The sequence below is a fragment of the Balaenoptera acutorostrata genome, chromosome 16 (assembly GCF_949987535.1).
Source record: "Balaenoptera acutorostrata chromosome 16, mBalAcu1.1, whole genome shotgun sequence".
Taxonomy (NCBI): domain Eukaryota; kingdom Metazoa; phylum Chordata; class Mammalia; order Artiodactyla; family Balaenopteridae; genus Balaenoptera; species Balaenoptera acutorostrata.
In genome coordinates, this window is record NC_080079.1 from 10839050 (window position 1) to 10857241 (window position 18192).

The 18192-nt window shown below is 34.6% G+C and overlaps 1 protein-coding gene across 2 annotated transcripts in view; it reads right to left on the reverse strand.

The window, feature by feature from the left end:
* The window catches only part of WDR11 (WD repeat domain 11), a 54446-nt gene that overhangs the window by 20040 nt on the left and 16214 nt on the right, over positions 1–18192 (reverse strand). For both annotated transcript variants that reach the window (XM_057530974.1, XM_057530973.1), the window contains exons 10-13: positions 15169–15345; positions 12543–12627; positions 6676–6782; positions 3922–3997 (exon numbers count right to left, since the gene is read on the reverse strand). In XM_057530974.1, the coding sequence (XP_057386957.1) occupies positions 3922–3997; positions 6676–6782; positions 12543–12627; positions 15169–15345 (445 nt within the window). The remainder of the gene's footprint in view (positions 1–3921; positions 3998–6675; positions 6783–12542; positions 12628–15168; positions 15346–18192) is intronic.

An 18192-nucleotide genomic window follows, 5' to 3' on the forward strand; every position in this document is an offset into this window, starting at 1 on the left:
AAGGACCAGCACACATGAAAGAATTTTATAAACAGTGATGGATTATACAAATGCAATATGTTACATTTTTTTATTATATCTAATATAAAAACAAGTAAAGGCATGTATGTAAATAACTAATATAAAAGAGAATCTGGTAAATGCTATAAAGATTCACTATGAAAGTTGAGATTAATTTTGACAATAGGAAAATGGCATTCTAGGCAGAGTTGCAAGTGTGATGAATGGCAAAAGACAGGAAAGGACACAGGGTGTTTGGGGGAACATAATGTTTGAAATGCAGAGTATGTGACAGCAATCATCAAGAGAAAGAAGGCTAAAATGTGAATTTTGGATTCACATTATAAAATCCCTAAGACCCCCTAAAATGCAATGCTAGCATGTGTAGAGATTCATCCTGAAGAGAATAGCAGATCACTGAGTTCTGAAGCAGTGGTGATAATGTGATCAATTGTTTAAGATGTATTAATTTAGTAAGCTTGTGTAGAGTCAAGACTGACTGGAAATAGAAGAGACTGGAGTCCAAACAGTTTGGCAATTCTCAAACTCCTTAGTCCCAGGACTCCCTTACATTTAAAAAAATTATTGAGGCTCTCCTCCAAAGAACTTTTGTTCTTATGTGGGTTATACTAACTCATATTTTGCATATGAGAAATTAAACCTAATATAATTAAAAACTATATTAATTCACTCAAAATGAAAAAAAAGAGAAAATAACTACCAAGATGGTAGATGAAAACATATACCATATTGGTAATTACATTAACTATGAATAATTTAAACAATGCAATTAGAAGCAAAGATTATCAGATCAAATAGTAAAACAAGTCCCTATTATATGCTCTCTATAAGAAATCAACTTTAAAGACAGAGATAAGTTACAAATAGGAGGAAGGAAAAAGATATACCATACAAACACTAATCAAAAGAAAGCTAGAGTGGCTATACTAATCAGACAAATCAGACAAACTTTTGAACAAAGAATATTACCAAAGACAAACAGGATATTTCACAATGATAAAGAAGTCAATGAATCAAAAGGATATGATAAGCATGGCAGTCAATGAAACAGAAAACAGAAAACCACAGAGAAAATCAAAGAAACCATAGAAGTTTCTTTGAAAAAATTAATAAAATTGACATAATTTACTGATTATCAGAAATGAAAGAGACATTACTCAGATCACACAGCCGTTAAAAGAATAAGGGAATTATTATGGACAAGCTTATATCAATAAATTCAACAACTTCAATGAATGGACAGATTACTTGAAAGACACCAACTACCAAAGCGTACTGAAAGAAATATATATATAACCTGAATAGTTAGGCATCTATGAAAGAAGATGAATTTATACTTAAAAACTTTACTGCAAAAAAAATTCTAGGCCCAGATGGGTTCCTCAGTGAATTCGCCCTATTTAAGGAAGAAATAATATCAATTCTACACAAACTCGCCTAGAAAAAAGAAGAGGAGGAAATATTTCACAATGCATTTTACAAGGTCATTACCCTGATTCCAAAACCAGTCAAGGATATTACACAAAAACTAGACCAATATCCTTCATGAACTCAGATGCAAAAATCCCTAATAAAATATCAGTAAATCAAACCCAACAATATATCAAAATATTAGCAAATCAAATCCACTAATACATCATGACCAAGTGGAGTTTATCCCAGGAATGTCAAGTTTAACATCTGAGAAATCAAGCAATATAATTCACCATATTAAGCCAACTTAAAGAACAAAACAAAAACACACCAAATGATGATGTCCATAAATGCAGAAAAAGCATATGACAAAATTCAACACCTACTCAATGATACAAAGTTTCAGCAAACTAGGAACAAAAAACTTCCTCAACCTGATAAAGGGCATCTACATATATCTACAGCAATATCTTTCTAGATATGTCTCCTCAGGCAAGGGAAACAAAAGCAAAAATAAACAAATGGGATTACATCAAAATAAAAAGCTTCTGCACAGCAAAGGAAACAATAAATAAAACAAAAAAGACAACCTACTGAATGGGAGAAGATATTTGCAAATGATATATCCAATAAGGGGTTAATATCCAAAATATATAAAGAACTCATACAACTCCCCAACAAAAAGACAAACAACCTGATTAAAAACTGGGCAGAGGAGGTGAATAGGCTTTTTTCCAAAGACATACAGATGGCACGTGAAAAGATGTTCAACATCACTAATTACTTGGAAATGCAAATCAAAACCGTAATGAGATCACTTCACATCTGTCAGGATGGCTATTATCAAAAAGATAAGAAATAAGTATTGGTGAGTACGTGAAGAAAAGGGAACCCTCAGTTGGTGTAAATGTAAATTGGTGCAGCCGCTATGGAAGACAGTATGAAGATTCCTAAAAAAATTAAGAATAGAACTACCATATGATCCAGTTATCCCACTTCTGGGTATTTATCCAAAGAATACAAAAACACTAATCTGAAAAGACACCTGCATCTCCCATGTTCATCGTCACATTAATTACAATAGCCAAGATACAGAATCAACTTAAGTGCCCATCAACAGAGGAATGGATAAAGAAGATGTGGTGTGTGTATATATATATATATATATATATATATATACACTCACAATGGAATATTATTCAGCCATAAAAAGAATATCCTGCCATTTGCAACAATGTGAATGGACCGTAAGGGTATTATGCTCAGTGAAATAAGTCAGAGGAAGACAAATACCATGTGATTTTACTCATATGTGGAATATAAAAAACATAAACAAATTAAAAAAACAAAATAAACAAACCAAACCAAATAAAAATAAACATGTAGATACAGAGAACAGAGTAGTGGTTACCAGAGGGAAAGAGGTAGGAAAGAGGGCAAAATGGGTAAAGGAGATCAAACGTGTGGTGACAGATGGAAAATAAATTTTTGGTGGTGAGCACGCTGTAGGGTACACAGAAGTATTAATACAGTGCTGTCCACATGAAACTTACATAATGTTATAAATAAATATTACCTCAGTAAAAAATTAACTATTTCAGTATATAAATAATAATTGAAAATTGAAATTAAAAAAGCAAAAACACCATTTATAATAGCATCAAAGAAAAAGCAAAAAATAATTCACAAATGATGCGTAAGATCTATATGCTGGAAACTACACAGTATTATTGAAAGAAATTAAAGAAGAACTAAATAAATGGAGAGATACACCACGCTCATGAATCACAAAACTCAGTAGACGTCAATTCTTCCCCATGTTGACCCATGGATGCAATGCAATGAAAATCAAAATCCTAGGAAGCTTTTATGGTAAAACTGATAAGTTGAGTCTAAAGTTTATATGGAAATGCAAAGATCCTCGAAAAGCTAAAGCAATTTTAAAAACAATTTCAGAGTGCTTACTCCTTCTTTCTTTGTTCTTTTGATTAGTTTTCATTCAGTCTCTGTTGTCAATAATCCTGCTTTACATTTATTTTCCCTTGGAACAAAAAACTCAGAAACTTACTGGAATTAGATCTAAATTACAAATAAGGAAAATGAATTCTTTTACTCAGTAAACCCAAACTGAGGTGGAAGTTGAAATAAGAATTTCACCAGACAACAAATAACATTTCTTAGTGAGTGACAGGCATTCATATCAACATAGCTATAGTGGAACACAGTGGGGTTACTGGTTTTACCAATCTAATGAAATGTTAAGGTTCAGATAAGTTACCTTGTCTTTTTAGAAGTGGAGAATTAAAAGCAATAGCAACTTAATTTTGTGATTAAAATATTTTCTTTGATATGGCTGCACATCACAGTTTGCTGTCACTAAGAAATTCTATGCGCATGCATGCATACCCTCCCTTTCTTAAAGATAAAAAAATCCTTGAGATTACCTTGTGATAAGACCAGAGAATTTTTTTTTAGGATGACACTTACTTCAAATGAGATACTTTAATCATTTCGATGGGCGATTCATCATTACCTCGTTCACCACGAAAAGCAATGCTCCTACCTTTAATTGCAAATATTGAAGAAAAGGTAAAAAAGCACATAAAACATGTAAGAAACTAAAAGCTGTACCAGTGTAATTTGATCAGTGCTACCGTCTATTCCTGTTCACTCTTCCATTTGCTTCTAAGCTGTTTCTAATAATCTAAATTCAAAAGTATTCTCAAGTACTCAAAAGTATTACAAGTTAAAGACCAACAGTATATTACTTACATTCAAATATCTACTTTATAAAAATATATTTTCATTTTTTATAGAATTTCTTGAAGTCCTTCTGTGGTTTCTTTCAAATAATTTAATCTTAGAAATTTAGAAATACCAATTTCTAAAGTTTTAATGCATCTATGGTAAAGCAACTACTTACTGTAAAAACTACTGGTACATTCAAAGTAATATAAATATTTTCATGTTTACAAATACTAACTAGTGGAGAAAACACTCTTTGAACAGGTATTTAAGATTTCTTGTCCCATGTGCAAAATACTCAACTACAATATTTTTTTTTTTTTTTTTTAACTTTTTTGGGTTTATTTATTTATGGCTGTGTTGGGTCTTCATTTCTGTGTGAGGGCTTTCTCTAGTTGCGGCAAGTGGGGGCCACTCTTCATCGCGGTGTGCGGGCTTCTCATTATCGGGCCTCTCTTGTTGAGGAGCACAGGCTCCAGACGCACAGGCTCCGTAATCATGGCTCACGGGCCTAGTTGCTCCACGGCATGTGGGATCTTCCCAGACCAGGGCTCGAACCCGTGTCCCCTGCATTGGCAGGCAGATTCTCAACCACTGCGCCACCAGGGAAGCCCCTCAACTACAATATTTTGACATGTTCCTATCAAAAGGTCTCTATAAACTGAAACTGGGGAATATTAAGAATTAGTTAATAGCCAAAGAAGCTAAATGGTTTTCTATAACTTAAAAAATGCAAGTTCTACTTTATGTTTGAACAAATATACATTTTTTTTGGCTGCCTTGGGTCTTCGTTGCTGCGCGTGGACTTTCTCTAGTTGTAACGAGCAGGGTCTATTCTTCATTGTGGTGTGTGGGCTCTCATTGCGGTGGCTTCTCTTGTTGCAGAGCATGGGCTCTAGGCGCACAGGCTCAGTAGCTGTGGCACACAGGCCCTAGAGCATGCAGGCTTCAGTAGTTGCGGCACGTGGTCTCAGTAGTTGTGGCGCACAGGCTCAGTAGTTGTGGCTCAAGGGCTTAGTTGCTCCACGGCGTGTGAGATCTTCCCAGACCAGGGATCGAACCTGTTTCCCCTGCATTAGCAGGTGGATTCTTAACCACTGTGCCACCAGGGAAGTCCCTGAACAAATATATTTTAATACCTTTTCCTAGATTTCTATTACATTAAACAAAAGAGAGAACATACTCAATTCAAAGACAAATGGATGCCTGTATGTCTCCCTGCTCTTCAATGCCATCAAACAGAATCTCACTATTATTATTCGCCAAACACCCTATATCCTTTCCTGGCTCTGCTAGACGGCTGCCCTCCTTAGAAGACAAGGCTATAAAAGTCTATAATCAATGAATTTAAATGTCCCACCTAAAAAGTCAGTAACTATTACTCAGAAATTTGTTCCTCAAAAATAAATCTGTGAAAGACAGATTTTAAGTTATCTAACAGTCCTAGACCTGAGCTGACTGGAAAAAATGAACAGGCATTTTTTTAGTGAATGATACTACAGAACAGCATTTCTTCCCTGGGCCACCATGAAACTACAGTGACCAGTGCCAGTTTATTGGCAAATCAGGAATGTAGGGATAGGGGTCACCGGGCAGGTCATTTCCAATTAGACTAGAGCAACACTGGACTAAAGTGGGGCTAATTCTTTGAGGTTTAGTAACATACTCTGATAAGTAAGAACAACTATAAATTAGAAATATATATTGAGAATACAAGGAAGCAACCATGTATATGATTTATTATACATACATGTAACTTATTGGTTAAAACTATCTACATATATTCATATTGCTAAGCCATTTAAAAAAAAACTCCCCACAATTTTGTAAAAAAAAAAAACTATTTGAAATCATTCCATGTGCTATATATAAAATAATATAAAACCTTCACCTTACTCTATTTTCAAGTTCTTATTTTGAAACTCACTGGGCTGTAGGTTTTTAACAATCGTGAACAAGTTACTTTACTGGAATATTTCCTATTGTAAAGCCTTTAAACTCCGAAATTAAGTTTTCCTATTTAGCCAGCCAGAGATTATCAAAAGTTTTAAATTTAAGCATTTAAAAAGAATCCTTATTTATAAGATTTTTAAGGGTTTCCTGCAAAAGCCAAAATTTTTAAAAGAGAATCTAATAAAGTGTAACTACAAAGATTTATTTTAAAACCGTACTTCTGGTTATCTACAACAATGTACTTGAAAGTACAACTGATACCATATTTATGAATCTGTCCATTCAGGCTAATGGTACTCCATTTACCATGCACTTGTGTTAACACAATTTGCATACAAACAATGATGAGTCTTTTCTAAGGCAATTATTATAGAACAACCAAAAGATGAATACATAAACACAGAATATATAAAAATGAATATATAAATGAGAAAAAACTCCAAGGTGAAAGAAAGTACTTTGGAACATGTATTATAAATAGCAACATCTTTGATCAATATGATGGTACCATTTTAAATATCTTAATAGTCTAAATACACAAACCTGTTGGAAGATCAACCAGCTGAAGTTCGTTCCTCACTAATCCCATGTTGTTTGGTGTTGAGGTAGAAAAAGAAAGAAAACCAGTTAAACTCGTCCATTCAATACCCCTATAATGAGAAATTAAACAAAGATTAATCTAATATTCTTTTTTTGTTTGAAAAATTTATTTGAAAAATAAGTTTTTTCTATGACCTAAATTTTATTATACAAGTTAATTAAGGAATTATATTAATATGACATTTATTTAAGACTATATTATCATACATTTCCAACATATATAAAATTATTTCTAATTAAAACTTTATCTCCAAATCCAATAAAAAGACAGGTTAGTTATCAGAATTCATAGCACTAAAATAGCTATTAAAATCTGGCAAAGGAGAGAGTCACATCACAGTATTTGCCAAGAATTCCACTGTTTAAAAACAAGTGGTACAGAAATATTCTGAGCAGACTGCTTAATGTTGAGTACACGTAGGAACTTTATCAAATTTTATCAAAATTCCTAGTTGGTCAGGAAGCAGACATTCCTGAAGCAAACAATACAAACTGAGCTACTAGATTTGGAAGTGGATGAACGTTCCAAACAGTATGTCAATTAGAGAAAAGCATAAAAGAAAAATCAGACACGTATGACAAGACAGTAACCTATCAACCTAATGTCCTGGGAGTCCCCTTTATTTGGGACTGATAGTAGGTGAGTCCATGTTTTTTTCCCACTAACATAACTGGCTTCATCATCAATGGAAAATGGGGGGACCCAGGACAAGTGAATTCATCAGAGTCACAAAAAGAAGTGAGAAACACTACTATTACCCTGCATTGCTTACAAGGTAGCTGACTGGGAGGCAAGTCTAAACCTCTGTTCTATATGCAATTGCTCATTCAGCATTTACAGGACAACCATTTTTAACAATGACATAATGTCTATGGCTGCTTTCATGACACAATGGCAGGGCTGAGTAATTGTAACAGAAATTTTATGGCCTACAAAGCTTAAAATATTTGCCATCTGTCCTTTACGGAAAATGTTTGCTGACCTCTGATCTAGTTTTTCCACTTCTACTCCAATTTGAATGCTATTGCTAAATTTAGCATTAATACTGCTCTGAACATGTCTCTCACTTGCCCAAGAAAAGGTATCAATACAATGGCTCCTGCATCAAATCCAAACTCTTCTCTGTGACTTTCAAAGTCATTCTGCATCAAACTTACCTCTCAATCATCTGAACCTTGTGTTAAAAAGGTTCAGATGTTAAAAAACCTTGCTATTTTAACGAGAGTAGCTTTTCCTCACTGACCCCTGTGTACCCACCTACTTGTCTTTTCTCAGAGGAGCAAAGATAATCCCAAGAGAACTGAAAATAATATTTGCAACAGCAGGGAATTACTGTAGTTATCAATTTATAACTCTTCAAATGTAAAGTTGTGTTGAAACACTCAGATTAGGCTGCTAAAAACAGAGAACTCTTGAGACTTTCCATGCCTGGAATGACCCCTCTCCTTCCCTCTTCAAATACTATCTAGTATCAAGTCCCGGCTCCAGCACTTACCAGCTCTGTGCTCCTCTACCTCTCAGTTTCCTCATCTGCTGTGCAGGAGTAATAACACTGAGTGCATAAAGAAGGCCTGGCACAGAGTAAGCGCTGCATGTATTCATAATCACCATCAATGATTACTCTTATTTCAAGATCTAACTCAAGCCCTATTTTCTTCATTAGGCCTCCTCATTTACTATACTCAAACTGCACCTATAGCGACTACTATATAAGTTGGTTAATTATTCACTGGAAAAGTCCCTTTGTCTTGTTTCTCTTTCTTTCCCCCAACACATAGTACTCATTAATTTTTCTACTGAGAGTGAACAAAAGGAGACATGAATCATTTTGAACTTCTGTTCTCTAAATAAGTCTGGTAGCTTCAATCAGATCTGTTTACCCACAGAAACCTTAAGATATACTTTCCAAGTCTTGCTGCTGGCAATCTGAACTACTTATACTCCAGTATAGTAATGCCACTACCTCTGGACAGTAAAAATTTCAGTCCTCCTACTTTTCATTTATTATTTTTAAAAATACATCTGTTAGGTACCCCATATATGCCGGTGCCTGTGCTATTAAGTACCCAGTACATGCTAGTGACTTTGCTAGGCTAGGGAATACAGCTGTGAATGAGATGGAGGTAACTGTTGTCCTTCAGGAGCCTACAATCTAGCAGAAAAGAGACGTTATACAAGTGCATCCGGTATTATCTATCTCAAAAGAGAACAGTGCTGAGTTCAGCAGGAGCTTGTAAGAGTCACATGGAATCTGGTCTCAGGGGCCAGGCTGGGCTTCCTGGGGAAACATTAAAGCTGAGACTCAAAGGGCAAATAGGGTTTTGCCTGGAAGCCTCAACAGCTTTCAGTGGAAACAACAGTGCGACTGATGGAGAAGCACTGCAGTAGACTGTACTCTCTTAGAAGGGAGGTACCATGCCCTGTCTCTCTAAGCACATGACAGGCACTCAGCAAATTCTGTTAGATTAAAAGAACGATGTCCCAAAAAAGCCTACCATGCCTCCTTATGTTTCTAAGTGCCGTACATATTCAGAGAAGTGCTTTCCCCACTGTTTACAGGATGTCCCAGTGTTCAGGATATAACAGAACATGGGTGGCTGCTTATTTATAATCGAGTACCACGAGTGTGTTGCCTTTGAGCAGATTCCAGCAGCAGCTTGTATATCTGACTGCTACTGATCAACTAAAGAAAATAAAAATCACGTTGGACTTCAAAGTGTATTAGATAAGGAGGGGATTATTTCTCAAAAGAAAAGAATGAAAACTCTTGTCAAACACAGCTGAGCACAACACTGCTCCCAGGGTTAGAAAACCACTGTCTAGGTTTAACCACACACTGAGCTCTACAAAAACTCTTAAGAACAGCAGCTCATTTTCTGACTCAGTCTAAGTTTGTTTTGTAGCATTCCTTACTACTGAACAATTGTAACCTTAGAATCTACCAACAGGTATTCAGTGTTCTGACTCCTACAGATTCCCAAGTTGGGCCTGTTCACCTGCACTGGGGATGCTACGTTAGCTACTTCTCAACACTGGGTGGCTGGGGGGAGCAAACACTTTCTGAAAGGTCTTGAAGTTCTACCATTATATGAAACTAACTTCTGCAAATTTACAGACAGACAAAATAGAGATCATTTTACTTTCCACAAATCACTCAATGTACTCAAAGCAATACTGAGTCAATCAGTGTTTTGATACCCATATAAACTGCTGTTTTAACAGTTTTTGACACTGAAAATAGTAGTGGGCTATATTATTGTAATTTTAGCCTATTGGACAAAGACACCAACTCATAATATAAGAACTCTAATAATCTAAGAAAACCTATATGTACCACTCTACATTATTTACTTCTAGGTATCTTCCACTGGATTATAAGCCTCCCAGGTTTTGTCTGTTTACGGGCATACAGAAGCGGATCAATATATACTTCATTTTTGTAAAGCATAACTGGTTGAAACATCATAGCTTTCAAAAAACGCATAGATGCAACTATCTGTAGTTAGGCAGTACCAGGCCATATGTATGCTAAAGACTGAAGTACTTAAGATGAAGTGGTTTTTAAAAACACTTTTAGTACTAAGTAGAAAAACAACTTTCTGAAGTTGGCCTTTAATTTGCATATGAGTATCTAGAACGTACTGGGTTTATTGCTAATAAGTTCAGCAATTTTTATAACACATCTGTGAAATTTTCATAATGGCTTTTAATTGTAATACTATAATTGCATTAATTGAAACACAAAGACAGCAGTATTTTAGCTTCCTCTTGGGCACCACCTCTGGATATAAAATGTGAATTATCTTCAAAATGGCAATTAAGAGGGAAAATTTATATTTAAAAAAATGGAGCATATTTGCGTGATTGTTCACAACACTAGCCTGACTGAGTAGCATACCCCTTAGAGTTATTTGGTACCCCAAGTAACACATTATAAATAATTTTGGTGTCAATAACAAATATTATCATAACATGTGTAAGTCATGTACTTAGTGACATCTACAACCTGAACAATCCAGGATAACAATCTTACTTACAGCAAATAGCTCACTGATTAACTAGCTATTGTGTCTTTATTAAAGATTACATACTGTGGTGATCATTTCACAATATATACAAGTATTGAATTATTACATTGTACATCTGAAACTAATATGTTATATCTCAACTGTACCTCAATATAAATAAATAAACAAACAAATAAATAAATAAATAAGATTTCAGTGTTCCGAAAAAAATGACAATGTGCTTGATTTTCCAGAAGCATGTACCAAATTCCTGGCATTAATCCTGGTTTAGTCAACATTTTTATCTTATTGCCAAAATGTTTCCAACTAATCTATGTGAATTTTTTAGCTGGAGATTTAGCACATGTATCCTAAGAGCTCAGTTCTAAAGCCTGAAACGCCTGGACTGAATTCCATGTACCTTTTCATGCCTCCACAATACTCAGTTTCTTCTTCTGTAAATTGGGAATAATAACAGTGCCTACTGCATAGAGTTGTAGTGAGGATTCAATGAAACAATGCCTGTAAAGTATCAACACTTAACATAATCCTTAGAACAAATACTGATTAAATGGTGAGTTTTGATTGATTGGTGTTTGCCATAAAAGGGAACACCGCACACAAAAGCCAGGGGTGAAAGGAAATGTCAAGAGAAGAAACGCAAACAGGAAAGAAAGGGAGAGAGAAGGTATCAGTGGCAGCAGGGACTACTGGAAGGAGAGAGAAAAGATGAACAACAGCCTGGAAGGATCCAAGCAGAGACCTGTGTCTCTGCACCCCAAAAGCCTAACACTTTTGAAGACATTACTCCTCCATGTAGATGTATTTAGGGAGATACTGTAGGGGCATAGCATAAGGTGGCGATAAACAGTCACTCAGGCTGTACCAAAAAATCATGCACTTGAAAGAATAAGGCAACATAAACTCTTCAGAAACTTCCATCACAATCAGAAGATGAGATACTTCAAGGGTTGACCCTTCCCCATTTAGAAAATGCATTTATTCTGAATAATGTGCACACTAAGGGTTCACTAAGAATTTTAACGCACACATGAGAACTATAACTATAATATAACGTACAGAAGTGAGAAATGGCCTTTCGGATACATCTGTTCCAACATCATCAAAAAATACTGGAAGATTAATAAATTTATATTATATATGTGTAACTTTACAATCCGTCATTGCCAGGGCAAAGAAAGGAATATAGTCATGTGATCAGCAAGATAATGCTATGGAGCAGGTATGTATGTACTTTACTTATTTTTAAAAAGTTTTTATTGGAATGGCATGTATGTACTTTAAAACAGAAAGCAAGAGTCATCCTTCTGTCCTGTTAGCCTTCCCTCAGATACCTCTGCATACAGAGAACTCATAAAACAGATCACATCTCAAAATGAAAGAATAAATGAGATTAATTAACAATTAAAATGCCCTTATTCAAATTTTTCATGAGCAGTCCTACTGAGGGATCTTTACAGAAAAGGGAAACAAACTATATAAACCGGAACAAGGGAACAGAGTGATATCCAGTGAGAAAATAGCCTAGACCTTAGGAGAAATAAATAAGATGCAGAAATAAAGTGAGAAAAAAATTCTCCACTGCATAATGTTCTCTACAAAGTAAACAATTAGTACTCATCCTTGATGAACATAGCCATTAGTTGGACATGAATATGCATTACTCAAAGTTTTCAGCCAAATAATCACCACTGCAGAGTATTCAGTGTAGAAAAGTCCACAAGAACTTTTTTCTGGTATTACATATGTTTATGATCTCAATATCCCAATGACAGACTCACTTGACTTCACACGAGTGGATGCTTAACTCCTTGTGCAGCAGCCCACTGGTGAGATGGTACACCAGGACAGAACCGTTACTTGTACCTATTAAAATGACATAATAGAGGAGAATTAATCTAGTGGAAGTTCCAAATCTAACAAAAGTCTTTTCTCAAGATTTCAATTATTTTACAATATCCATATTTTATAAAAGGAACCCAAGCTAGGTGTGAAGAAAGAGTAAATTTCTCTGTCTTCCCTCTCATCAAAAATGGGCTAAATCTCATGTGCTCTGTAATCCTACCTAAATCCAGGGACAGATTTTCAAAGACTTCACAACCTAATTCAATACACACAAAATCTGAAGATGCACCTTCTTAAGCTTTTTGAATGTTTATTATAACTGATCCTCAAAAAGGCAACCTAGCAGAACAAATTAACCAGATTTTTCTAGTTTTCTTTACAAAGATTTTGGTTTTGTTCTGTCTTTAACATTAAATACATCATAAAGTAAAGCAAAGTACAGTGGCTCACTGTGGATTTTACAGTTAAAGAAGCCTGAGTTTAAGCCCTGGCTCTGCCCTATACCCTTGCAAAGTACTTGCCCACACTAAATTTGTGTTAGTATCCCTTTAACATGGGAATAATGGAAAATCTATTTGTTGGAGATTAAATGAGAAACATACGTAAAACACTTAGTATAACACTCGGCACAAAGTAAGTACATAATTATTACTATTTCTGTTATCACTGTAATTATGATTTGTAGTTATTATTATGCCTAAAGCTTTTCGTGGTCTCAGGTAATATGTCTAAATTTTAATTAGAAGGGACATGGCCACTTGAGAAAGTAATACTTTCTTGAGAAAGTAATGTTTCAGCCCTCAACATGTTTTTATAAGTCAAGCAATAAAAGTGAACAATGTAAGCGGTTGCACAATCACTTTCTCACTGCACATGACTTAAAAGAATTAATGGATTCATACAAAGCAATAGAATGTAGAAATAATAATAATATAATAATAATAAATGTAAAAATGCTAGGCAATTTCCAATTTTAGCTAACTTGCTGAATTAAAGCTTCAGAAATTTCTTGCAAAACTATTCTAGAGAAATACAGTATTACACTTGGTTACATTTATCACCTATTCTACAGTATCTTCTAGTACTGAGAAAATATCTAAAGAATTACCAAAACTTTTCAATTATCAGATGTTCATAATAATCATATGATTTCTACAGTCTGCACATTTTGATGATGTTGAAACTATGATTTAATATTTAAGGGGCCCAAGAAGAAGAAGTAATTCTGGTTGAACTCTGCTTCTCTTTCCTAATGACTCTGCAAGACTTTAGGCACTTATATTTTTTGCTTTTACTTTGTTATTATACTAAATTCAATAAATGACTTGCTATTCACTATATACCAGCACAATACAGCTTATTCTACAATGGAAATCTCAGAGCCTGACTCAGCTCTTGTTATCTAGCTATCCCAAGAAGTAATTTTCTCCAAGAAATTAATAAAATCCTAATTGAAAAAGAAGGTATACTGACATTGTACAGAGAAGTACACACTATGTACACTGACAAATCCCAATTGAAACCTCAATGAGAAGTTTAATATGAATCAATAGTTTCTAAAACAAAAATTCAACATCTATCTACATTTATATAAATCTGGACACCTGTAAACACAGACCACTGAACCTTAAAATTCAAATCACTTTCAAAAGATAATAATGGAAAAAATGGGAAAATAAGAGTAGTGCCAAACAGTAATACTCAAACGAGCCATTAGGGCTCACAAGTCAGCCATTACGTTGAGACACACTGGCCATAAGGTCAGGTTTTCATTTTAGGAAAAAAAAGAATCACAAATCACATGTTTACAGACCTTCTGGGACAAAGCCAGAAGTCAAACCAATAGCATCTTAAGAAAAATGTTGACAATTTCAAACAAATATATTATTGTTCAAAATTTTAGAGAAATGAATTTTAACCTTATATACTAGTAGCAAATAGAAATTTGGTCCTCTCTGTAAAAGAAATCAGGTTAATCCCATTACCATGAAATTACTGTGACAGCAAGTTGAAACCCAGACCAATTTTTCTTTATCTACAACATAAAAATATGCAATTTCAACCCAAAAGGCAAATCTTTAGTTTATAAAGACAATAGCCACTTTAAACACAATAAAACCAGGTTTAACATACAATTCTTAGCACATGAAGAACCTTGCTATTATTAAACTATTAAGTGTGACCATATTATTAGTTAACAAAAACTCACAACAAAATGACATGCACAGGAAGAGCTTGAGATGGTCCAAGAAAAGACAAGTAGTCTGGTTTCAGCATTACACAGGGACTTTCCTCCTGACATTTTAGAGATGTACCCATGGTGTCAGGGTCTCTGTCATCTGGTGTCAGGTGAGTGAGTTATCATTGTGATTAAAAAAGATTAATAGAACAGAAAAAAGAAGTATTTCAAGATGAGTATTTATACAATTTCATTTAGCCTCTTCCTCCTCTTAAAGCATTTTAAAGGAGAATAAAGGATTTTCTAGTAACCAGGAAACTTAAATATCTTAAAAATGTAAAATAGACATTAAGAATTAAAAAAAGAACAGGTCCAGTACTCACCAACAGCAAGCAATGGCTGATACATCTTGATATTTTTTGTGGTCAATGGTGGGCACATACGGATAGCAAACTGTGGTGAGGGCAGTCCTGAAAGCAGACCTGTTAGCAGGAATTTGAGTTGCACTTCCTGCAGAATGGAGCCTTTGGGATGTTCTTCCCCAGCAATTGCACTTTGCCCTGATTTGTAATAAAAAATACAAATATGTTATTTATAACATACGCTGTTCTTAAAAATCTAAAGGAACTTTACAGTGGAAGTATACTCTTCAGGTCTAGAAGGTGTAATGTAGCACTCTAGTGCCTGTAGCTATACAATGAGTCTTACTTGGCTATGGGACTTAAACTGCATCATCTAATATCTCAAAGGATAGATTACTCCTGAGTATTGCTATCCAGAATTCAGGGACCTTTGTCTCCTAAGAAACACCATTTTAGCCAAAGTTCCTGGTATTAGGGCACCCAAGGCAAATGAAGAGGACTAGGGTCAGAGAACAGTTTCTGTAGCATGAGATATTACATTCCTGTCTTACTGCCTTTCTAAAGGGTTACTTTTCAATCTGATGCTCTTTAAAGTGCACATAAAATTGGTAATCACAAATAGCAGGTTCAAAGAACTCATTTAGATTTCTAATAAGAAATCTTAATGTGTCAATGTAATTACAACATTTAAGCTTTATAATTACATATTTTTATATAAATAAGTAAAATAAAATTTAAATACATACTTATAATTACTAATATATAATATATAAACCGTCACTAGTGACAGTTAAGTCTTAAATGGCATTATTTTTAGATACAGTGTTCGTACTTAGGTTATCAAATTTCAAACTAAAAAGATGATTCAAATAAAAACCATTCACAAAATGTGAATACAAAGTGTGCAACAAAATCAAAACCATTCACTAATAAGGGTATAAAAATTTTCTTCCTTTAAAGCACTACTGAATACTGGGATAAAGTTGTCAAAAGTACGTATCAGGAATATGTGTGAGTATATATATATATGTATGCACACACACACACACACACACACACACACACATTGTGAAAGGGAAGAATGAAATAATTACTAGGAGTGGGTGACGGGATTCTAACTAAACCTTTTAAAGCTGTAAAGTTGTTTTAGTAATAATGTTATTGTAAAATCGGTAAGATAAACAGAAAAAAAGGCCATCAATTGAATCCAAATAAATGATCCCTTAGGATAAGCCATACAATTGGTATCAATCTTTAGTAACAAAGATAGGGTCTAAAGGAATGGCAAGTTCAACAGGTAGGTACCATGTTTACCAACTCTTGGCAGCTTGGAGTTCACTTCAGGAAACTGCCATATTTCTCTTCAAGCATCTTCCATGTGAGGTGATTCACAAAGTAGGGCAGATTAGGCCTTACTAAGCAGCAGCCTTTACCCAATGAATATAAATCAGACCTCTGTCTTTAACTGAATTGCTTTCAATTACCACTAAGTACATAGTGAATTTCAAATTAAAAGTTTTAATTAAAATGTTTTCAAGTAACAAAGATTTATTTAATACTTTTAAATCAACAACACTGTCAAGAACTGCTATACAATCTGTATCATTTTGTCTCCTAAAAAATGTAATTTATATATCCCTTAGATAACTAAACAGCATAAAATTTCAAACTCCTACAGGCTTTGTATTACTGATTAGTTCTGTGCATGTGTGTTTATAATTCTTTTCACTTTAATATTTTATATTAAGTGCAGACAAGGTCAATTAACTTGGAAAATTGTGTAACTAATAAAATAAATTTTGCAAAACAATTATGTGTCTAAACTTCCTCGTATGGATTTATGTCTAGAAGGTGAAAAGAATTTTAAGTATAAAAGTTAGTGTCACTGAGCGCAAGGATTCCACAGCTGGCAGGAACTGTGAGGCTCCCAGGGTCTGGAGAGGTCAGGTCTTGCTTAGATTACGGTGAAGCAGCCGGGACTAGATGCCGGGCCGAGGAGCAGACTCCAGACTGGGATGACTAGGTTCACACTCCCACTTATTGGCCGTGTTGTCTGGGGCAAGTTTTTTAATCCCCCTGGGTCTCAGTTCCCACATACATAAAATGGAGATAATAATAATAATAATAGTACCTACTTTGTAGGGTTGTTGAGCTAATACTTAAGAGAATTTGGCACAGTATTTAACATAGTATTAAGCACTCAATAAATGTCATCTCTGATTAAGAAGATTAATAAGTTAATGCTCTTTCTAGTATATCATGGATCTTTACAGCATTTCAACAAAAGAACCTAGTAAATAATATCCATTTTCAATTACACTGTGGGAGAACAAATAATGATAAAGAAAATCCTTTATAAACCACTAGCCACAATTTTAAAAGAATTAGACGTCAGCACTGCTTGGCATATTTACAATTTCTAGTTGTATATATTTGAAACCACCAATCCTCATTCTTCCTTGAATATATAGTGGTCCTATAATAATTAAATAACTTTGAAGCAATATATTATCTGCAAATAAAGATTTGTTGAAAGTAAGAATTCCCAATGTGAAAATAAGAAAATTTAAGTCAAAAAGTTAAGACGATTTTTTCTAATACTGCTCAGTTACTTTATTCCTTCAATAAATATTTATCACACATCTAGAATGGGCAAGGCCCTGGGCTGAGCGCTGGGGATGCAAAGCTGAATCAAGCACTGTCCCACCCTTGTGGAGCTTATAATTTACTGTAGGGAAACAGACAAGTAAAATCACAACTACAATCAGCTGATGACTATTAGGGACCACATACATCAGGCTTGGGAGATTAAAGAAAGCAACACCCGAGCTGAATTTTGAATAAGGAGTAGCAGAAAGGGAGAGAGAGAAAGAGTGTCTTCAATTCTGAGCTGAGGGAGCAGCGAGCATGGAGGAGGGCTATGGTATCGCCCAGCAAGGGCTATACATGCAGCATCCAGACGCCTCATGCCGTCTCTTTCATTTAGATCAGAGTCCCTCACGAATGAACATTTTCTAATTCCAGCACTACAATAACAGTCTATAC